The sequence below is a fragment of the Coregonus lavaretus genome, assembly GCF_964263955.1.
Source record: "Coregonus lavaretus genome assembly, contig: HAP1_SCAFFOLD_301, whole genome shotgun sequence".
Lineage (NCBI taxonomy): Eukaryota > Metazoa > Chordata > Actinopteri > Salmoniformes > Salmonidae > Coregonus > Coregonus lavaretus.
In genome coordinates this window covers 392,835-417,851 of record NW_028159431.1, presented here as the reverse complement: position 1 = coordinate 417,851, position 25,017 = coordinate 392,835, and the positions used below count along the sequence as shown (strand labels likewise).

General features: G+C 44.5%; 1 protein-coding gene across 1 annotated transcript in view; it reads right to left on the bottom strand.

Moving 5' to 3' along the window:
- Nucleotides 1-648: 648 nt before the first annotated feature.
- LOC311122863 (ubiquitin thioesterase zranb1-like) overlaps nt 649-25,017 on the bottom strand; it is a 69,730-nt gene continuing 45,361 nt past the window's right edge. Inside the window, exons 9-10 of the mRNA XM_084197178.1 lie at nt 10,698-10,927; nt 649-1,764 (exon numbers count right to left, since the gene is read on the bottom strand). Of these exons, the coding sequence (XP_084053304.1) occupies nt 1,549-1,764; nt 10,698-10,927 (446 nt within the window). The 3' untranslated portion in view covers nt 649-1,548. The remainder of the gene's footprint in view (nt 1,765-10,697; nt 10,928-25,017) is intronic.

Sequence of the window (25,017 nt, the reverse complement as noted above, 5' to 3'; positions counted from 1 at the left end):
GCTCTCTCTCTCTGCCTCCCTCGCTATCTCTCTCTCTGCCTCCCTCGCTCTCTCTCTCTGCCTCCCTCCCTCTCTGCCTCCCTCCCTCCCTCTCTGCCTCCCTCGCTCTCCTAAACAAATAAATAGTTTTACCATCCAACTTTTTAAAGTATTTTGCTGAAGGGATAAATGATCCAGAAAAATAGATGTTCTTCCTGTTACCTTCTAGATACACACATTGTGGGATCAAAAGTCTCCTTAATAACTCTGCTTTAGCTTTAAGCTAATTCTGTCAGCAACAACAATCCTCTAAACATGTTTTTTTTTTTTTAAATGAGTGCAGCTTCCTTTAAGTTTCCTTAAATATAACTGTAGCTTCCTAAATACACCGCTATTTCTCTCTGGTGGAGGGGATTGAAAATGGCAATTATTCCCAATAACAAAATAGGTATAGGTAGCGGAAAAAACGTTAGAAAAATTGTAAAGTAATGTTGTTTGGTATGTAGATGTCCATAGTAGTGATGAGGATTCCTGTCTTCCACTTCGATGCTGGTATATTATTTTCTGTTTCCTAGTACATCATTTATACAACACATGCATTATTACAATGATGGATAAATAATTACACTTTGGGGAAAAGGAAAAACAAAACATTTTAAAAAGATGATTAACATTTCACCAACTAGGAGTTCTTTATTTGAAATAATATGGGTCGCTACTTGTTGTAGTCGCTGTCCTTGGGTGCGTTCGTAAATTCTGTCCTTGGGTGCGTTCGTAAATTCTGTCCTTGGGTGCGTTCGTAAATTCTGTCCTTGGGTGCGTTGGTAAATTCACTCTGGCTATCTACTCCGATTTCATATCACTGTCGTCGGTGTGCCAGAGGGCAGAATAACTGATGAATCTACGAACGCTGGTGTCAATAAACGTTGGCAAAAAAAAAACTGTTTTTTTCTCACCAACGTTCTGGATAACATGAAAACAGCCTAACCAGCTCTGCTAGGGTGAGAAAATGGTCAGAGTGAGGTGTTCTCTCGTTTGGGTCTGGAAGTAGCTAGCAAGCTAGCCAACTTCAGCCAGTTAGCTTGGGTGCTTGACTGCCGTTGTGTGGAACGCTCGGATCAACCCTACTCCTTGGCGAAGACCATCCAGTGTGCACTCTGAACGCTCTGAATTTACGAACGGACAATCTGACAACGCACTCCAGAGTGAATTTACGAACACACCCCTTGTTGTTGTCGTCATGGTTTGGGGAGATTCTAGAACGTGTTCCAAGAGTTCTTTCAGAACCAGAGCAAGTCTCCTCTCTTCAGTGCTTCTGAGATGGCAGAGTGAAAGACCATTGATCGCTCCGTCTGCGTCACAAATGGCAACCTATTCCCTATATAGTGCACTACTTTTCGACCAGAGCCCTATGTGCTTTGGATACAGCCTCAGATGGCAGAGCAGAAGACCGTTGATTCTCTTGAGGTGAGGAGGCATATGGTACTGTATGAAGGATGCTAGCCGTCTTGAGTCCCATCCATATTCTCCTCTATCACCCTCTCCTGTGTCTGTCACCGTGTCCTTCCTTCACTCATCTTCATCCTCCTCCTCCTCCCCGTCGGAGAGCGAGGCGCAGGGGCAGATCTGTCGGTATCCATCCAACCAGTTCTCCACCATTTGTGTGACCAGAGGGTGGTTGCGTCGGCGGGAGGACTTCTGCATGGCGGTCAACATGCCTCCCTCCGTTACACAGCAGTCCAGCCAATCCCTCAACAACTTCTCCTGCTGCTCCTCGTTACCCATCTAGAGAGAGAGAGAGAGAGATTTTGATAAACTCCCTTCAAACTTAACATGTGTAAATATTTGTATGAACATAACAAGCTTCAACAACTGAGACATAAACTGAACAAGTTCCACAGACATGTGACTAACAGAAATTGAATAATGTGTCCCAGAACAAAGGAAGTTCAAAATCAAAAGTAACAGTGAGTATCTGGTGTGGCCACCAGCTGCATTAAGAACTGCAGTGCATCTCCTCCTCATGGACTGCACCAGCTTTGCCAGTTTTTGCTGTGAGATGTTACCCCACACTTCCACCAAGGCACCTGCAAGTTCCCGGACATTTCTGGGGGGAATGGCCCTAGCCCTCACCCTCCGACCCAACAGGTCCCAGACGTGCTCAATGGGATTGAGATCCGGGCTCTTCGCTGGCCATAGCAGAACACTGACATTCCTGTCTTGCAGGAAATCACGCACAGAACGAGTAGTATGGCTGGTGGCATTGTCATGCTGGGGGGTCATGTCAGGATGAGCCTGCAGGAAGGGTACCACATGAGGGTAGAGCATGGCGTTTGCAACGCCAGGGTTGTGGGTTCGATTCCCACGGGGAGCCAGTATGAAAACAATAATTTAAAAAAATAATGTATGCACTCAAGTCGCTCTGGATAAGAGCGTCTGCTAAATGACTAAAATGTAAAAAAAAAAATGTAGAAATCATTGAACACCTTCCTAATATTGAGTTGCACCCCCCCTTTTGCCCTCAGAACAGACTCAATTCGTCGGGACATGGACTCTACAAGGTGTCGAAAGCGTTCCACAGGGATGCTGGCCCATGTTGACTCCAATGCTTCCCACAGTTGTGTCAAGTTGGCTAGATGTCCTTTGGGTGGTGGACCATTCTTGATACACACGGGAAACTGTTGAGCGTGAAAAACCCAGCAGCGGTGCTGTTCTTGACACACTCAAACCGGTGCGCCTGGCACCTACTACCATACCCCGTTCAAAAGGCACTTAAAATATTTTGTCTTGCCCATTCACCCTCTAAATGGCACACATTACACAATCCATGTCTCAGTTGTCTCAAGGCTTAACAATCCTTCTTTAACCTGTCTCCTCCCCTTCATCTACACTGATTGAAGTGAATTTAACAAGTGACATCAATAAGGGATCATATCTTTCACCTGGATTCCCCTGGTCAGTCTGTCATGGAAAGAGCAGGTGTTCCTAATGATTTGTACATTTAGATCAGGGGTGTCAAACGTACGGCCCGCGGGCCGGATCAGGCCCGCAAACGGGTTTAATCCGGCCCGCGAGATGATTTTGAAAAAAATATCCTATTTATTCACGGAATTGAATGGGAAAGCTGTATGTTTGGTGTGTTCAGAGCATGTTGCAGTGCTGAAAGAATATAACCTTCGTCGCCACTATGTGAGTCTTCATGCCGACAAATATGACAACTTTCAAGGACAGCGGAGATGAGAGAAGGTGAATGAACTGTTGGCGGGTCTGAAGAAACAGCAGTCTGTGTTTACTCACAGCCGAGACATCAGTGACGCTGCAGTGAAAGCTAGCTACCTCATTGCTAATGAAATCGCAGTGGCTTCAAAACCATTTAGTGAGGGTGAATTTGTAAAAACATGCATGATGAAGGCAGCGGAGATTGTGTGCCCTGAAAAGCGGCAGGCTTTTGCAAATATCAGCCTGACAAGAAACACAGTTGCAGACAGGATTTCCGATCTTTCAGTGGATTTGGACAGCCAGTTGAAGCAAAAAGTAAAGTCATTTATTGCGTTTTCGGTTGCAATTGATGAAAGCACGGACATTACAGATGTTGCACAACTGGCCATTTTCATCCGCGGAGTTGATGACACATTGACCGTCACCGAGGAGTTCGTGGAGTTGGTGCCGATGACAGATACAACGACAGCAGCTGATATTTTTACCGCACTCATCGGCGCGCTGAACAGGGTCGGAGTGGACTGGTCCCGCGCTGTCAGCAGGCGTTGTGACAAAGTTCAGAGAGAAAGTGCAATCTGCAAATGGAGGACGTGATTTTTTGACTTTTCACTGTATTTTGCACCAGGAGGCTTTGTGTTGCAAGTCATTAAAGATGGATAACGTGATGAAGGTGGTCATCCAAACTGTTAATTTCATCCGATCCAGAAGCCTGAATCACAGTCAGTTTGACAGCCTTCTCAGAGAGAAAGACCACATCTATGGCCTGCCATACCACACTGAGGTAAGATGGTTAAGCCGAGGTGCTGTGCTGAGGCGTTTCTTTGATTTACGAGAAGAAATTGAACAGTTCATGGAAGAAAAGGGCAAACCAGTGTTAGAATTTCATTCCGCAGAATGGATGCAGGACCTTGCATTTATGGTGGATGTTACAGAGCACCTGAATAACTTGAACAAACAGCTGCAAGGGCGCAACAAAGTTGTCACGCAGTATTATGACAGCATACGTTCTTTCAAGTTGAAGCTGTCATTGTGGGAGACGCAACTTGCCGGTGGTGATGCAGCTCACTTCCCCCGTCTGAAAAATGTGTGCGCGACCCAACATGTGGCAGACATGAAGCGGTTCAAAGATAAAATAACGGGACTGTTACGGGAGTTTGAGCAACGCTTTCAGATTTATGTTTATATGTTTTTATGTTGATGTGCTATTGTTTTTAATTGAATTTATTTTATTTGTATATTTAACCTATTCTTGACTCTGTGGTTCTTGCACTTGTTTGGGGAACAGGATTTCATTATTTTTATCTACATTTCTGCCTGAGAAATGACACCCTGATATAGTTCTGTGATCTGTGAAACAGTTGTGTGTTCTTTTTCTTTAGAATTTTCAAATAAACTTGACGTGTTTTATGATTAATAGTGATGTTGTGCTTGTACTATTTTGGACACACTGTCCTCAGGCTCCAGCTTTATGTTGTATGTTGATCGTATTAAAACAAAGAAAACAATCTGAAGTTGTTGTTTTTAAGTTATATATACCATGATTTTTCCGGTCCGGCCCACTTGGGAATAGATTTTCCTCCATGTGGCCCCTGAGCTAAAATGAGTTTGACACCCCTGATTTAGATCTATTTTACCTTCTGATCGATGGAGACAAATGTGAAACCAGTCATATGGCAGGAAACTGAAGCATATCACCTTTACCACAGTGTCGTTTATTAATTATTATATATTTATTTATTTAACCTTTATTTAACTAGGCAAGTCAGTTAAGAACAAATTTTTATTTACAATGACGGCCTACCAAAAGGCAAAAGGCCTCCTGCGGGGACGGGGGGCTGGGATTAAAAATACAAATATAGGACAAAACACACATCACGACTAGAGAGACACCACAACACTACATAAAGAGAGACACCACAACACTACATAAAGAGAGACACCACAACACTACATAAAGAGAGACACCACAACACTACATAAAGAGAGACACCACAACACTACATAAAGAGAGACGCCACAACACTACATAAAGAGAGACGCCACAACACTACATAAAGAGAGACGCCACAACACTACATAAAGAGAGACGCCACAACACTACATAAAGAGAGACGCCACAACACTACATAAAGAGAGACGCCACAACACTACATAAAGAGAGACGCCACAACACTACATAAAGAGAGACGCCACAACACTACATAAAGAGAGACGCCACAACACTACATAAAGAGAGACGCCACAACACTACATAAAGAGAGACGCCACACCACTACATAAAGAGAGACGCCACAACACTACATAAAGAGAGACGCCACAACACTACATAAAGAGAGACGCCACAACACTACATAAAGAGAGACGCCACAACACTACATAAAGAGAGACACCACAACACTACATAAAGAGGGACACCACAACACTACATAAAGAGAGACGCCACAACACTACATAAAGAGAGACGCCACAACACTACATAAAGAGAGACGCCACAACACTACATAAAGAGAGACGCCACAACACTACATAAAGAGAGACGCCACAACACTACATAAAGAGAGACACCACTACACTACATAAAGAGAGACACCACAACACTACATAAAGAGACACCACAACACTACATAAAGAGAGACACCACAACACTACATAAAGAGACACCACAACACTACATAAAGAGAGACACCACAACACTACATAAAGAGAGACGCCACAACACTACATAAAGAGAGACACCACAACACTACATAAAGAGAGACACCACAACACTACATAAAGAGAGACACCACAACACTACATAAAGAGAGACGCCACAACACTACATAAAGAGAGACACCACAACACTACATAAAGAGAGACACCACAACACTACATAGAGACACCACAACACTACATAGAGACACCACAACACTACATAAAGAGAGACACCACAACACTACATAGAGACACCACTACACTACATAAAGAGAGACACTACAACACTACATAAAGAGAGACACCACAACACTACATAAAGAGAGACACCACAACACTACATAAAGAGAGACGCCACAACACTACATAAAGAGAGACGCCACAACACTACATAAAGAGAGACGCCACAACACTACATAAAGAGAGACACCACAACACTACATAAAGAGAGACACCACAACACTACATAGAGAGAGACACCACAACACTACATAAAGAGAGACACCACAACACTACATAAAGAGAGACACCACAACACTACATAAAGAGAGACACCACAACACTACATAAAGAGAGACACCACAACACTACATAAAGAGAGACACCACAACACTACATAAAGAGAGACGCCACAACACTACATAAAGAGAGACGCCACAACACTACATAAAGAGAGACGCCACAACACTACATAAAGAGAGACGCCACAACACTACATAAAGAGAGACGCCACAACACTACATAAAGAGAGACGCCACAACACTACATAAAGAGAGACGCCACAACACTACATAAAGAGAGACGCCACAACACTACATAAAGAGAGACGCCACAACACTACATAAAGAGAGACGCCACAACACTACATAAAGAGAGACGCCACAACACTACATAAAGAGAGACGCCACAACACTACATAAAGAGAGACGCCACAACACTACATAAAGAGAGACGCCACAACACTACATAAAGAGGGACACCACAACACTACATAAAGAGAGACGCCACAACACTACATAAAGAGAGACGCCACAACACTACATAAAGAGAGACGCCACAACACTACATAAAGAGAGACGCCACAACACTACATAAAGAGAGACGCCACAACACTACATAAAGAGAGACGCCACTACACTACATAAAGAGAGACACCACAACACTACATAAAGAGACACCACAACACTACATAAAGAGAGACACCACAACACTACATAAAGAGACACCACAACACTACATAAAGAGAGACACCACAACACTACATAAAGAGAGACGCCACAACACTACATAAAGAGAGACACCACAACACTACATAAAGAGAGACACCACAACACTACATAAAGAGAGACACCACAACACTACATAAAGAGAGACGCCACAACACTACATAAAGAGAGACACCACAACACTACATAAAGAGAGACACCACAACACTACATAGAGACACCACAACACTACATAGAGACACCACAACACTACATAAAGAGAGACACCACAACACTACATAAAGAGAGACACCACAACACTACATAGAGACACCACAACACTACATAGAGACACCACAACACTACATAAAGAGAGACACCACAACACTACATAGAGACACCACTACACTACATAAAGAGAGACACTACAACACTACATAAAGAGAGACACCACAACACTACATAAAGAGAGACGCCACAACACTACATAAAGAGAGACGCCACAACACTACATAAAGAGAGACACCACAACACTACATAAAGAGAGACGCCACAACACTACATAAAGAGAGACACCACAACACTACATAGAGACACCACTACACTACATAAAGAGAGACACTACAACACTACATAAAGAGAGACACCACAACACTACATAGAGACACCACTACACTACATAAAGAGAGACACTACAACACTACATAAAGAGAGACACCACAACACTACATAAAGAGAGACACCACAACACTACATAAAGAGAGACGCCACAACACTACATAAAGAGAGACACCACAACACTACATAAAGAGAGACACCACAACACTACATAAAGAGAGACGCCACAACACTACATAAAGAGAGACACCACAACACTACATAAAGAGAGACACCACAACACTACATAGAGACACCACAACACTACATAGAGACACCACAACACTACATAAAGAGAGACACCACAACACTACATAGAGACACCACTACACTACATAAAGAGAGACACTACAACACTACATAAAGAGAGACACCACAACACTACATAAAGAGAGACGCCACAACACTACATAAAGAGAGACACCACAACACTACATAAAGAGAGACGCCACAACACTACATAAAGAGAGACACCACAACACTACATAAAGAGAGACACCACAACACTACATAGAGACACCACTACACTACATAAAGAGAGACACTACAACACTACATAAAGAGAGACACCACAACACTACATAAAGAGAGACACCACAACACTACATAAAGAGAGATGCCACAACACTACATAAAGAGAGACACCACAACACTACATAAAGAGAGACGCCACAACACTACATAAAGAGAGACACCACAACACTACATAAAGAGAGACACCACAACACTACATAGAGACACCACAACACTACATAGAGACACCACAACACTACATAAAGAGAGACACCACAACACTACATAGAGACACCACTACACTACATAAAGAGAGACACTACAACACTACATAAAGAGAGACACCACAACACTACATAAAGAGAGACACCACAACACTACATAAAGAGAGACGCCACAACACTACATAAAGAGAGACACCATAACACTACATAGAGACACCACAACACTACATAGAGACACCACAACACTACATAAAGAGAGACGCCACAACACTACATAAAGAGAGACGCCACAACACTACATAAAGAGAGACGCCACAACACTACATAAAGAGAGACGCCACAACACTACATAAAGAGAGACACCACAACACTACATAAATATTACTAACCCTAAATATTAGCCACTATCAGTAGCCACCGACAGAATGAATCAAACCACTGTATTTTTGACTCACCAATATATTTTGTGCGCAAAGGCTCTCCAAACCTGTTTTTTTTATTCATAAATACTTTACTAACCCTACATTTTTATTTACTTTATTTTTTATTTATTTTACCTTTATTTAACTAGGTAAGTCAGTTAAGAACAAATTCTTATTTACAATGACGGCCTACACCGGCCAAACCCGGACGACGCTGGGCCAATTGTGCGCCGCCCTATGGGACTCCCAATCACCGCCGGTTGTGATACAGCCTGGAATCGAACCAGGGGGGTCTGTAGTGACGCCTCAAGCGATGAGCCACTCAGGAGCCCATAATAATACACAAGAGTATTTTTAAATCTACCAATTGGTGTTGAAAAGGAGACGAATATGCATGTATTTACAGTGCATTCAGAAAGTATTCAGACCCCTTCCCTTTTTCCACATTTTGTTACGTTACAGCCTTATTCTAAAATGGATGTATTTTTTATTTTTTTATGTCCTCAATCTACACACAATACCCCATAATGACAAAGCGAAAACAGGTGTTTTAGATACATGAGGGGAAAAAACAATTTAATCCATTTTAGAATAAGTCTGTAAAGTAACAAAATGTGGAAAAAGTCAAAGGGTCTGAATACTTTCCGAATGCCCTGTATATATGGAGACTGTATGTGCCAAAAATAAGGGCTTAAACAATAAACTTTCTTATATCTCTCAGACACTTCAGGACAAACTTCCTTTCGATTTTTTGTGGACTATCTGTTAAACGTAGTGAATCTATTATTCAATCTGTTTGGGCTGGTAGCAGTAAGGCCCCAAAAAAGATATATATATTTTATTGATACTTCAATGATCATGGCCTTATTTCTATTACAGCATATTGGATGACTGTCATTCATATTCCATTCACCCAGTTCAATGTAACATGGATAGGTTTAGGCTACTACATGATACTAATAATGTTCCCTATACCCCATCATGAAGTTGGTACAACCTACGAATGAAAGTTTACAACGTAGGTGCACTGGTCGAAACATTATTGAGTAATCAAGGTGACAGACATTGACACATTCAACACCGCCTTGCACACTCTTGCCTGCATCCAGCTGATCTAGGGTGTAATCATTAGTCCAACAGTTGGACAAATTCAGGTATTTTTAACCCCATTTAATTCTGTTTGCTCCCATTTAAAAAACCTTTTAACAGAACCGGCGGAATGAACACACCCCTGATCAAGTCTTACATTTACATTTACATTTTAGTCATTTAGCAGACGCTCTTATCCAGAGCGACTTACAGGAGCAATTAGGGTTAAGTGCCTTGCTCAAGGGCACATCGACAGATTTTTCACCTAGTCGGCTCGGGGCTTAGAACCAGCGACCTTTCGGTTACTGGCACCATGCTCTTAACCACTAAGCTACCTGCCGCCAAGTCTTGTGAGGCTTGCGGGCGTCCTAGAGCAACGGAGAACGCCATCGTGTTCGTGAGAGTCTCATCTTTCAATATAGGGGTCATAATACTTTGTAGGGCAAACCATTCGGACGCTACAGCCATTTTTGTGAGAAGAGCGATTTACGGGACGTCTCCTGGTCTGACAAACGCCGCTCTGAGCTCTGCCACCTTTCACTGCAGATGCGGAAGGGCGATATCGGCGGATGCGGTGGATTGAGACGCAGCCCCATGCTAGCTTAAAACAGACAGATTTTGATGGGGATTTTTGTATTATGTTAATTCGATTTCAGCTGGGGGCACGGAAATTGTAGGCTAAGAGTTAATGTTACCTCTTGTGCAGACAGAAAGTGTACGTGCAGCAGTTTTCTCTCGCTGTCCACCAGCGGCAGGAAGGTCACGGTGACGTCATCGTCAGTGTTGAGGTTGGCGCCCGCGCCGCGATTGTCGAAGCCGTCGTTCTCCATGGCGACCAGGGCAGAGAAGTGTCCACGTGTGTAACCCAGGGCAATGGGACTCTTCCAGCAGAAGCTCTGCTCCCACAACAGCGGCAGGTACACACCTATACAGGTAGAGACACACAGGTAAGTCTCAGGCAGGTACACACCTAGACTACAGGTAGAGACACACAGGTAAGTCTCAGGCAGGTACACACCTAGACTACAGGTAGAGACACACAGGTAAATCTCAGGCAGGTACACACCTAGACTACAGGTAGAGACACACAGGTAAATATCAGGCAGGTACACACCTAGACTACAGGTAGAGACACACAGGTAAGTCTCAGGCAGGTACACACCTAGACTACAGGTAGAGACACACAGGTAAGTCTCAGGCAGGTACACACCTAGACTACAGGTAAAGACACACAGGTAAATCTCAGGCAGGTACACACCTAGACTACAGGTAGAGACACACAGGTAAGTCTCAGGCAGGTACACACCTAGACTACAGGTAGAGACACACAGGTAAGTCTCTGGCAGGTACACACCTAGACTACAGGTAGAGACACACAGGTAAATCTCAGGCAGGTACACACCTATACAGGTAGAGACACACAGGTAAGTCTCAGGCAGGTACACACCTAGACTACAGGTAGAGACACACAGGTAAGTCTCAGGCAGGAACACACCTAGACTACAGGTAGACACACAGGTAAATATCAGGCAGGTACACGCCTAGACTACAGGTAGAGACACACAGGTAAATCTCAGGCAGGTACACACCTAGACTACAGGTAGAGACACACAGGTAAATCTCAGGCAGGTACACACCTAGACTACAGGTAGAGACACACAGGTAAGTCTCAGGCAGGTACACACCTAGACTACAGGTAGAGACACACAGGTAAGTCTCAGGCAGGTACACACCTAGACTACAGGTAGAGACACACAGGTAAGTCTCAGGCAGGTACACACCTAGACTACAGGTAGAGACACACAGGTAAGTCTCAGGCAGGTACACACCTATACAGGTAGAGACACACAGGTAAGTCTCAGGCAGGTACACACCTAGACTACAGGTAGAGACACACAGGTAAGTCTCAGGCAGGTACACACCTAGACTACAGGTAGAGACACAGACAGGTCAAATCAATCACGCAATCAATCACAGGTAAAATGAGGTGGACCAGAGGCAGGTACACACCTAGAAACAGGCAGCCAAAGACACAGACAGACAAATGAAGGCAGGTAGACTACACATCTAGACTACATCCAGGCAGGTAGACTACACATCTAGACTACATCCAGGCAGGTAGACTACACATCTAGACTACATCCAGGCAGGTAGACTACACATCTAGACTACATCCAGGCAGGTAGACTACACATCCAGGCAGGTAGACTACACATCTAGACTACATCCAGGCAGGTAGACTACACATCCAGGCAGGTAGACTACACATCTAGACTACATCCGGGCAGGTAGACTACACATCTAGACTACATCCAGGCAGGTAGACTACACATCTAGACTACATCCAGCCAGGTAGACTACACATCTAGACTACATCCAGGCAGCTAGACTACACATCCAGACTACATCCGAGCAGGTAGACTACACATCTAGACTACATCCGGGCAGGTAGACTACACATCTAGACTACATCCAGGCAGGTAGACTACACATCTAGACTACACCCAGGCAGGTAGACTATACATCTAGACTACATCCAGGCAGGTAGACTACACATCTAGACTACATCCGGGCAGGTAGACTACACATCTAGACTACATCCAGGCAGGTAGACTACACATCTAGACTACATCCAGGCAGGTAGACTACACATCCAGGCAGGTAGACTACACATCCAGACTACATCCAGGCAGGTAGACTACACATCCAGACTACATCCAGGCAGGTAGACTACACATCCAGACTACACACAGGCAGGTAGACTACACATCTAGACTACATCCAGGCAGGTAGACTACACATCCAGACTACACACAGGCAGGTAGACTACACATCTAGACTACATCCAGGCAGGTAGACTACACATCCAGACTACATCCAGGCAGGTAGACTACACATCCAGACTACACACAGGCAGGTAGACTACACATCTAGACTACACACAGGCAGGTAGACTACACATCTAGACTACATCCAGGCAGGTAGACTACACATCCAGACTACATCCAGGCAGCTAGACTACACATCCAGACTACACACAGGCAGGTAGACTACACATCTAGACTACATCCAGGCAGGTAGACTACACATCCAGACTACATCCAGGCAGGTAGACTACACATCTAGACTACATCCAGGCAGGTAGACTATACATCCAGACTACATCCAGGCAGGTAGACTACACATCCAGACTACATCCAGGCAGGTAGACTACACATCCAGTCTACACACAGGCAGGTAGACTACACATCTAGGCTACGCACAAGCAGGTAGACTACACATCTAGACTACATCCAGGCAGGTAGACTACACATCCAGGCAGGTAGACTACACATCTAGACTACATCCAGGCAGGTAGACTACACATCCAGGCAGGTAGACTACACATCTAGACTACATCCAGGCAGGTAGACTACACATCCAGGCAGGTAGACTACACATCCAGGCAGGTAGACTACACATCTAGACTACATCCAGGCAGGTAGACTACACATCTAGACTACATCCAGGCAGGTAGACTACACATCCAGACTACATCCAGGCAGGTAGACTACACATCTAGACTACATCCAGGCAGGTAGACTACACATCTAGACTACATCCAGGCAGGTAGACTACACATCCAGACTACATCCAGGCAGGTAGACTACACATCTAGGCTACACACACAGGACATCAAACAAACTGGAAAAACATGAATTCAGCAACATGCAGGCTAGGCCATCCCAAAGCCTGAATCCATATCCCCCCAGGGGAGGTGTGGAGGGAACAACTGGTCCATTGTGAGAAGCAGAAGCAGCAGTGTGTACAGTTGAAGTCGGAAGTTTACATACACCTTAGCCAAATGCATTTAAACTCTGTTTTTCACCATTTCTGACATTTAATCCTAGTTAAAATTCCCTGTCTTAGGTCAGTTAGGATCACCACACATCTAGACTACATCCGAGCAGGTAGACTACACATCTAGACTACATCCGAGCAGGTAGACTACACATCTAGACTACATCCGAGCAGGTAGACCACACATCTAGACTACATCCAGGCAGGTAGACTACACATCCAGACTACATCCAGGCAGGTAGACTACACATCTAGACTACATCCAGGCAGGTAGACTACACATCTAGACTACATCCAGGCAGCTAGACTACACATCCAGACTACATCCAGGCAGGTAGACTACACATCTAGACTACATCCAGGCAGGTAGACTATACATCCAGACTACATCCAGGCAGGTAGACTACACATCCAGACTACATCCAGGCAGGTAGACTACACATCCAGACTACATCCAGGCAGGTAGACTACACATCTAGGCTACATCCAGGCAGGTAGACTACACATCCGGGCAGGTAGACTACACATCTAGACTACATCCAGGCAGGTAGACTACACATCTAGACTACATCCAGGCAGGTAGACTACACATCTAGACTACATCCAGGCAGGTAGACTACACATCTAGACTACATCCGGGCAGGTAGACTACACATCCAGACTACATCCAGGCAGGTAGACTACACATCCAGACTACATACAGGCAGGTAGACTACACATCTAGACTACATCCAGGCAGGTAGACTACACATCCAGGCAGGTAGACTACACATCTAGACTACATCCAGGCAGGTAGACTACACATCTAGACTACATCCAGGCAGGTAGACTACACATCTAGACTACATCCAGGCAGGTAGACTACACATCTAGACTACATCCAGGCAGGTAGACTATACATCTAGACTACATCCAGGCAGGTAGACTACACATCCAGACTACATACAGGCAGGTAGACTACACATCTAGACTACACACAGGCAGGTAGTCCTAACCAACTGGCCAAAACTATAGTTTGTTACAAGAAATTTGTGGAGTGGTTGAAAAACAAGTTTTAATGACACCAACCTAAGTGTATGTAAACTTCCGACTTCAACTGTACCTCCCTGGTGCAGTCTGTCTCCTGGTGTGGTTTCTTTATGAACAACCCCACTGTCTCCCTGTGGACTCTGAGTAGCTAGCTGCTATTACAGGACACACTGACTCCCTGCTCTGGGCAGCAGCAGCACACTCTACAAATCACTACCCTGTTAATGTGCCATGGAGGCTGGGCCAGGTTACCAACAGGCTGGAGAAATGCTGCGTTCATAACCAAGTGGGAAGGTGGTATTTAGCACCTACGACTGGGAAAAAAATACATTTGAATTCCCATCTAACTGGTAATTACTAGTGGGGAAACTCGCCTACCATCTCTGAGCTACGACTTCTCCCACTTGCTGACCTCTGACATCACCTACTAAGGAAATTACCTTGATAACAGCATTTTCGGCAGTTAACACGTGGCTTACAATGGTCACGTCCCCCGCGGGAAATCAAATTTACATAATACAAAAAATCCCCATCAAAATCCGTCTGTTTAAGCTAGAGATGTTTTTGTTTTTCATGGGCTGCGTCTCAATCCACCACATCCGCCGATATCGCCCTTCCGCATCTGCGATGAAAGGTGGCAGAGCTCAGCGCTGTGTTTGTTAGACCATGAGACATCCCGAAATACGGTCTTCTCACGAAAACATCTGTAGCGTCCCAACAGTTTGGCCTAAAAACTACTATGACAACTCTATTGAAAAGATGAGACTCTCACGAACACGATGGCGTTCTCCGTTTTGTACCAGTAAAAAATAAAATAATGGAAGTATATATGGAGATAGTTTAGTACCTAAAATGAGGGGATAAATACATACATCTATATACAGTCCCAGTCAAAAGTTTGGACACACCTACTCATTCAAGGGTTTTTCTTTATTTTTACTATTTTCTACATTGTAGAATAATAGTGAAGACATCAAACTATGATATAACACATATGGAATCATGTAGTAACCAAAAAAGTGTTAAACAAATCAAAATATATTTTATATTTGAGATTCTTCAAAGTAGCCACCCTTTGCCTTGATGACAGCTTTGCACACTCTTGGCATTCTCTCAACCAGCTTCATGAGGTAGTCACCTGGAATGCATTTCAATTATCAGGTGTGCCTTGTTCAAAGTTAATTTGTGGAATTTCTTTCCTTCTTAATGCGTTTGAGCCAATCAGTTGTGTTGTGACAAGGTAGGGATATTTTGTGTGTTTTTTTAGCACTTATCCTAACTTTTCATGTACAGAATGTTTTGTACATCGTTTCATATGACCGAAAAGAGCTTCTGGACATCAAAACTGCGATTACTAACCTCGTTTTGGATGAGGACTTTTATTTCAACAAATCGGAAGGGAAAGTACATAACACTCATCCCAGACCTGGCCCAAATCCCCGTCACTCGGAGGACCCGCCGCTATAGAGGATACCTTACGAGAATGTGACGGCGAGTGGACAAGTCGCCCTTAGCCTCTGTTCTATTGGCGAACGTGCAGTCACTGGAAAATAATTAAGGAAGTCTCAAGGTTCTTAGAATACCTCATAAGCTGTAGACCACACTATTTACCAAGAGAGTGTTCATCTATATTTTTCGTAGCTGTCTATTTACCACCACAGACCGATGCTGGCACTAAGACCGCCCTCAACGAGCTGTATAGAGCCATAAAGCAATAAAGAAAATGCTCACCCAGATGTGGCGCTCCTAGTGGCCGGGGATTTTAATGCAGGTAAACTGAAATCCGTTTCAGCTCATTTAAACCAGCATGTCTCCTGTGCAACTAGAGCCTAAAAAAACCTCTAGATCACCTCTAGACTCTACTCTACAGTACTCTACAATACTCTAGACTCTACTCTACACACAGAGATGCATACAAAGCTCTCCCTCGCCCTCCATTTGGCAAATCTGAACATAACTCCATCCTCTTAATTCCTGCTTACAAGCAAAAACTCAAACAGGAAGTACCAGTGATGCACTCAATACGGAAGTGGTCAGATGAACCGGACGCTAAGCTACAGGACTGTTTTGCTAGCACAGACTGGAATATGTTCCGGGATTCATCCGATGGCATTGAGGAGTTCACCACATCAGTCACGGGCTTCATTAATAAGTGCATCGACAACATGGTCCCCAGAGTGACCGTACGTACATTCCCCAACCAGAAGCCATGGATTACAGGCAACACCCGCACTGAGCTAAAGGCTAGAGCTGCCGCTTTTAAGGAGCGGGACACAAATCCGGACACTTATAAGAAATCCCGCTACGCCCTCTGACGAACCATCAAACAGGCAAAGTGTCAATATAGGACTAAGATCGAATCCTACTACACTGGCTCTGACGCTCGTTGGATGTGGCAAGGCTTGCAAAGTGCCCAGTGACGCGAGCCTACCAGACAAGCTAAATGCCTTCACCCCTCGCTTCGAGGCAAGCAACACTGTACCATGCATGAGCGCACCAGCTGTTCCGGACGACTGTGTGATCACGCTCTCTGAAGCTGATGTGAGTAAGACCTTTAAAACAGGTTAACAGTCACAAGGCCAGACGGATTACCAGGACGCGTACTCAGAGCATGCGCTGACCAGCTGGAAAGTGTCTAAACTGACATTTTCAACCTCTGCCTGACTCAGTCTGTAATGCCCATATGTTTAAAGCAGAGCACCATAGTCCCCATGACCAAGAAAGATAAAGGTAACCTGTCTAAACGACTATCGCTACGTAGCACTCACACCTGTAGACATGAAATGCTTTGAAAGGCTGGTCATGGCTGATGTCAACGCCATCCTCCCAGACACCCTGGATCCACTCCAATTTGCATACCACCACAAACAGATCCACAGATGACGTAATCTCTATTGCACGTATTGCCCTTTCCCACCTGGACAAAAGGAACACCTACGTGAGAATGCTGTTCATTGACTACAGCTCAGCGTTCAACACCATAGTGAACTCCAAGCTCCAACATCACAATTAACGACACAACGATGGTAGGCCTGATCACCGACGACGATGAGACGGGAGGTCATAGACCTGGCAGCGTGGTGACAGGATAACAACCTCTCCCTCAACGTCAGCAAGACAAAGGAGCTGATCGTGGACTACAGGAAATGGAAGGCTGAGCACGCCCCCATTCACATCGCCGGGGCAGTAGTGGAGATGGTCGAGAGCTTTAAGTTCCTCGGTGTCCACATCACTAAGGACCTATCATGGTCCAAACACACCAACACAGTCGTGAGGGCACAACAACGCCTCTTTCCCCTCTGGAGGCTGAAAAAGTTATACAGCTGCACCATTGAGAGCATCTTGACTGGCTGCATCACCGCCTGGTATGGCAACTGCTCGGCATCTGACTGCAAGGCGCTACAGAGGGTAGTGCGTACGGCACCAGTACATCACTGGGGCCGAGGTCCCTGTCATCCAGGACCTCTATACCAGGCGGTGTCAGAGGAAGGCCCTAAAAATGGTCAAAGACTCCAGCCACCCCAAGTCACAGTCTGTTCCCTCTGCTACCGCACGGCAAGCGGTACCGAGGCACCAAGTCTGGGAGCAAAAGGCTCCTGAGCAGCTTCTACCCCAAAGCCATAAGACTGCTGAACAGTTAATCAAATGGCTACCCAGACTTTCTGCCTTTCACCCCTAACTACGTGTACAAAGTACTTCAATCAATCACCTAACCAAACCTACATGTACATATTACCTCGATCACCCCAACTACCTCCTACCCCAGTACACTGACTCGGTAACGGTACTCCTTGTATATAGCCTGTATATAGCATCGTTACTGTTATTTTATTGTGTTACTATTTTATTTTTATCTATTTGATAATTTTCTTACTTTTAACTGCATTGTTGGGAAAGGGCTCGTAAGTAAGCATTTCACGGTAAAGTCTAAACATGACATTTTATTTGATTTTGATTTGATTTGATCCCAAATAATAGCAAATGAAAACACTTATTTCCAAAGAGGTCCTTGAGTGGTCCTTTCATTATCTAGTTTTGAATGCATTGGTTGCTAGTGCTTTTCTATTAATTGTAGTCTGTTCTGAATATGAAAGGACTACATTTGCATGGAAATCTGTTGTTTCACATAAAATCAATGTTACCTAGCGACCTTCCATGCAACCCCAATCCTGGGCCCCACAACTCACATAAAACTCTGTTACGGGCTAATATGTTGTTCCTATAAGGTTTCATATGTAGGCTTAGCTGAGGTGCAAACACACAGTCTCTAGCTACAGCTTCCTCCCTGTCTAATAACAACACACAGTCTCTAGCTACAGCTTCCTCCTGTCTAATAACAACACACAGTCTCTAGCTACAGCTTCCTCCCTGTCTAATAACAACACACAGTCTCTAGCTACAGCTTCCTCCTGTCTAATAACAGCACACAGTCTATAGCTACAGCTTCCTACTGTCTAATAACAACACACAGTCTCTAGCTACAGCTTCCTCCTGTCTAATAACAACACACAGTCTCTAGCTACAGCTTCCTCCGGTCTAATAACAACACACAGTCTCTAGCTACAGCTTCCTCCTGTCTAATAACAACACACAGTCTCTAGCTACAGCTTCCTCCTGTCTAATAACACAGTCTCTAGCTACAGCTTCCTCCTGTCTAATAACAACACAGTCCCTAGCTACAGCTTCCTCCTGTCTAATAACAACACACAGTCTCTAGCTACAGCTTCCTCCTGTCTAATAACAACACAGTCTCTAGCTACAGCTTCCTCCTGTCTAATAACAACACAGTCTCTAGCTACAGCTTCCTCCTGTCTAATAACAACACACAGTCTCTAGCTACAGCTTCCTCCTGTCTAATAACAACACAGTCTCTAGCTACAGCTTCCTCCCTGTCTAATAACAACACACAGACTCTAGCTACAGCTTCCTCCCTGTCTAATAACAACACACAGTCTCTAGCTACAGCTTCCTCCCTGTCTAATAACAACACACAGTCTCTAGCTACAGCTTCCTCCTGTCTAATAACAACACACAGTCTCTAGCTACAGCTTCCTCCTGTCTAATAACAACACAGTCTCTAGCTACAGCTTCCTCCCTGTCTAATAACAACACACAGTCTCTAGCTACAGCTTCCTCCCTGTCTAATAACAACACACAGTCTCTAGCTACAGCTTCCTCCCTGTCTAATAACAACACACAGTCTCTAGCTACAGCTTCCTCCTGTCTAATAACAACACACAGTCTCTAGCTACAGCTTCCTCCGGTCTAATAACAACACACAGTCTCTAGCTACAGCTTCCTCCTGTCTAATAACAACACACAGTCTCTAGCTACAGCTTCCTCCTGTCTAATAACACAGTCTCTAGCTACAGCTTCCTCCTGTCTAATAACAACACAGTCCCTAGCTACAGCTTCCTCCTGTCTAATAACAACACACAGTCTCTAGCTACAGCTTCCTCCTGTCTAATAACAACACAGTCTCTAGCTACAGCTTCCTCCTGTCTAATAACAACACAGTCTCTAGCTACAGCTTCCTCCTGTCTAATAACAACACACAGTCTCTAGCTACAGCTTCCTCCTGTCTAATAACAACACAGTCTCTAGCTACAGCTTCCTCCCTGTCTAATAACAACACACAGACTCTAGCTACAGCTTCCTCCCTGTCTAATAACAACACACAGTCTCTAGCTACAGCTTCCTCCCTGTCTAATAACAACACACAGTCTCTAGCTACAGCTTCCTCCTGTCTAATAACAACACACAGTCTCTAGCTACAGCTTCCTCCTGTCTAATAACAACACAGTCTCTAGCTACAGCTTCCTCCCTGTCTAATAACAACACACAGTCTCTAGCTACAGCTTCCTCCCTGTCTAATAACAACACACAGTCTCTAGCTACAGCTTCCTCCCTGTCTAATAACAACACACAGTCTCTAGCTACAGCTTCCTCCTGTCTAATAACAACACACAGTCTCTAGCTACAGCTTCCTCCCTGTCTAATAACAACACACAGTCTCTAGCTACAGCTTCCTCCTGTCTAATAACAACACACAGTCTCTAGCTACAGCTTCCTCCGGTCTAATAACAACACAGTCTCTAGCTACAGCTTCCTCCTGTCTAATAACAACACAGTCTCTAGCTACAGCTTCCTCCCTGTCTAATAACAACACACAGTCTCTAGCTACAGCTTCCTCCCTGTATAATAACAACACACAGTCTCTAGCTACAGCTTCCTCCTGTCTAATAACAACACACAGTCTCTAGCTACAGCTTCCTCCTGTCTAATAACAACACACAGTCTCTAGCTACAGCTTCCTCCTGTCTAATAACAACACACAGTCTCTAGCTACAGCTTCCTCCTGTCTAATAACAACACACAGTCTCTAGCTACAGCTTCCTCATGTCTAACAACAACACACAGTCTCTAGCTACAGCTTCCTCCCTGTCTAATAACAACACACAGTCTCTAGCTACAGCTTCCTCCTGTCTAATAACAACACACAGTCTCTAGCTACAGCTTCCTCCGGTCTAATAACAACACACAGTCTCTAGCTACAGCTTCCTCCTGTCTAATAACAACACACAGTCTCTAGCTACAGCTTCCTCGCTGTCTAATAACAACACACAGTCTCTAGCTACAGCTTCCTCCTGTCTAATAACAACACACAGTCTCTAGCTACAGCTTCCTCCTGTCTAATAACAACAGTCTCTAGCTACAGCTTCCTCCTGTCTAATAACAACACACAGTCTCTAGCTACAGCTTCCTCCTGTCTAATAACAACACAGTCTCTAGCTACAGCTTCCTCCTGTCTAATAACAACACACAGTCTCTAGCTACAGCTTCCTCCTGTCTAACAACAACACACAGTCTCTAGCTACAGCTTCCTCCCTGTCTAATAACAACACAGTCTCTAGCTACAGCTTCCTCCCTGTCTAATAACAACACACAGTCTCTAGCTACAGCTTCCTCCTGTCTAATAACAACACACAGTCTCTAGCTACAGCTTCCTCCTGTCTAATAACAACACACAGTCTCTAGCTACAGCTTCCTCCCTGTCTAATAACAACACACAGTCTCTAGCTACAGCTTCCTCCTGTCTAATAACAACACACAGTCTCTAGCTACAGCTTCCCCCCTGTCTAATAACAACACACAGTCTCTAGCTACAGCTTCCACCTGTCTAATAACAACACAGTCTCTAGCTACAGCTTCCTCCTGTCTAATAACAACACACAGTCTCTAGCTACAGCTTCCTCCTGTCTAATAACAACACACAGTCTCTAGCTACAGCTTCCTCCTGTCTAATAACAACACACAGTCTCTAGCTACAGCTTCCTCCTGTCTAATAACAACACACAGTCTCTAGCTACAGCTTCCTCCTGTCTAATAACAACACAGTCTCTAGCTACAGCTTCCTCCTGTCTAACAACAACACACAGTCTCTAGCTACAGCTTCCTCCTGTCTAATAACAACACAGTCTCTAGCTACAGCTTCCTCCTGTCTAATAACAACACACAGTCTCTAGCTACAGCTTCCTCCTGTCTAATAACAACACACAGTCTCCAGCTACAGCTTCCTCCCTGTCTAATAACAACACACAGTCTCTAGCTACAGCTTCCTCCCTGTCTAATAACAACACACAGTCTCTAGCTACAGCTTCCTCCCTGTCTAATAACAACACACAGTCTCTAGCTACAGCTTCCTCCTGTCTAATAACAACACACAGTCTCTAGCTACAGCTTCCTCCTGTCTAATAACAACACACAGTCTCTAGCTACAGCTTCCTCCTGTCTAATAACAACACACAGTCTCTAGCTACAGCTTCCTCCTGTCTAATAACAACACACAGTCTCTAGCTACAGCTTCCTCCTGTCTAATAACAACACACAGTCTCTAGCTACAGCTTCCTCCCTGTCTAATAACAACACACAGTCTCTAGCTACAGCTTCCTCCTGTCTAATAACAACACACAGTCTCTAGCTACAGCTTCCTCCTGTCTAATAACAACACACAGTCTCTAGCTACAGCTTCCTCCTGTCTAATAACACACAGTCTCTAGCTACAGCTTCCTCCTGTCTAATAACACACAGTCTCTAGCTACAGCTTCCTCCCTGTCTAATAACAACACACAGTCTCTAGCTACAGCTTCCTCCGGTCTAATAACAACACACAGTCTCTAGCTACAGCTTCCTCCTGTCTAATAACAACACACAGTCTCTAGCTACAGCTTCCTCCTGTCTAATAACAACACACAGTCTCTAGCTACAGCTTCCTCCTGTCTAATAACAACACACAGTCTCTAGCTACAGCTTACTCCTGTCTAATAACAACACACAGTCTCTAGCTACAGCTTCCTCCTGTCTAATAACAACACACAGTCTCTAGCTACAGCTTCCTCCCTGTCTAATAACAACACACAGTCTCTAGCTACAGCTTCCTCCGGTCTAATAACAACACACAGTCTCTAGCTACAGCTTCCTCCTGTCTAATAACAACACACAGTCTCTAGCTACAGCTTCCTCCTGTCTAATAACAACACACAGTCTCTAGCTACAGCTTCCTCCTGTCTAATAACAACACACAGTCTCTAGCTACAGCTTCCTCCTGTCTAATAACAACACACAGTCTCTAGCTACAGCTTCCTCCGGTCTAATAACAACACACAGTCTCTAGCTACAGCTTCCTCCGGTCTAATAACAACACACAGTCTCTAGCTACAGCTTCCTCCTGTCTAATAACAACACACAGTCTCTAGCTACAGCTTCCTCCTGTCTAATAACAACACACAGTCTCTAGCTACAGCTTCCTCCTGTCTAATAACAACACACAGTCTCTAGCTACAGCTTCCTCCTGTCTAATAACAACACACAGTCTCTAGCTACAGCTTCCTCCCTGTCTAATAACAACACACAGTCTCTAGCTACAGCTTCCTCCGGTCTAATAACAACACACAGTCTCTAGCTACAGCTTCCTCCCTGTCTAATAACAACACACAGTCTCTAGCTACAGCTTCCTCCTGTCTAATAACAACACACAGTCTCTAGCTACAGCTTCCTCCTGTCTAATAACAACACACAGTCTCTAGCTACAGCTTCCTCCCTGTCTAATAACAACACACAGTCTCTAGCTACAGCTTCCTCCTGTCTAATAACAACACACAGTCTCTAGCTACAGCTTCCTCCTGTCTAATAACAACACACAGTCTCTAGCTACAGCTTCCTCCTGTCTAATAACAACACACAGTCTCTAGCTACAGCTTCCTCCCTGTCTAATAACAACACACAGTCTCTAGCTACAGCTTCCTCCTGTCTAATAACAACACACAGTCTCTAGCTACAGCTTCCTCCTGTCTAATAACAACACACAGTCTCTAGCTACAGCTTCCTCCCTGTCTAATAACAACACACAGTCTCTAGCTACAGCTTCCTCCCTGTCTAATAACAACACACAGTCTCTAGCTACAGCTTCCTCCTGTCTAATAACAACACACAGTCTCTAGCTACAGCTTCCTCCTGTCTAATAACAACACACAGTCTCTAGCTACAGCTTCCTCCTGTCTAATAACAACACACAGTCTCTAGCTACAGCTTCCTCCGGTCTAATAACAACACACAGTCTCTAGCTACAGCTTCCTCCGGTCTAATAACAACACACAGTCTCTAGCTACAGCTTCCTCCGGTCTAATAACAACACACAGTCTCTAGCTACAGCTTCCTCCGGTCTAATAACAACACACAGTCTCTAGCTACAGCTTCCTCCTGTCTAATAACAACACTATTTCATGTGAATGTTTTCATGCAGGGTCCAGCTTGTTAAAATCCTGCCACCCACTCTGATGACATGAAGTGTGTGTCTCTCTCTACAGGTCTACTTATATAGGTGTGTTCCAGCTATTATGCTTGGAAGACTGAAGCGTCTGGGTCCTTGTAAAGCGCCATGTTAAACATTCTTACATTCATTCTTAGTCATTTAGCAGACGCTCTTATCCAGAGCGACTTACAGTTAGTGAGTGCATACAATGTTTAATTTTTTTATTTTAACATTATTTTTTTATACTGGCCCCCCTGTGGGAAACGAACCCACAACCCTGGCGTTGCAAACCAACTGAGCTACATCCCTGCCAGCCATTCCCTCCCCTACCCTGG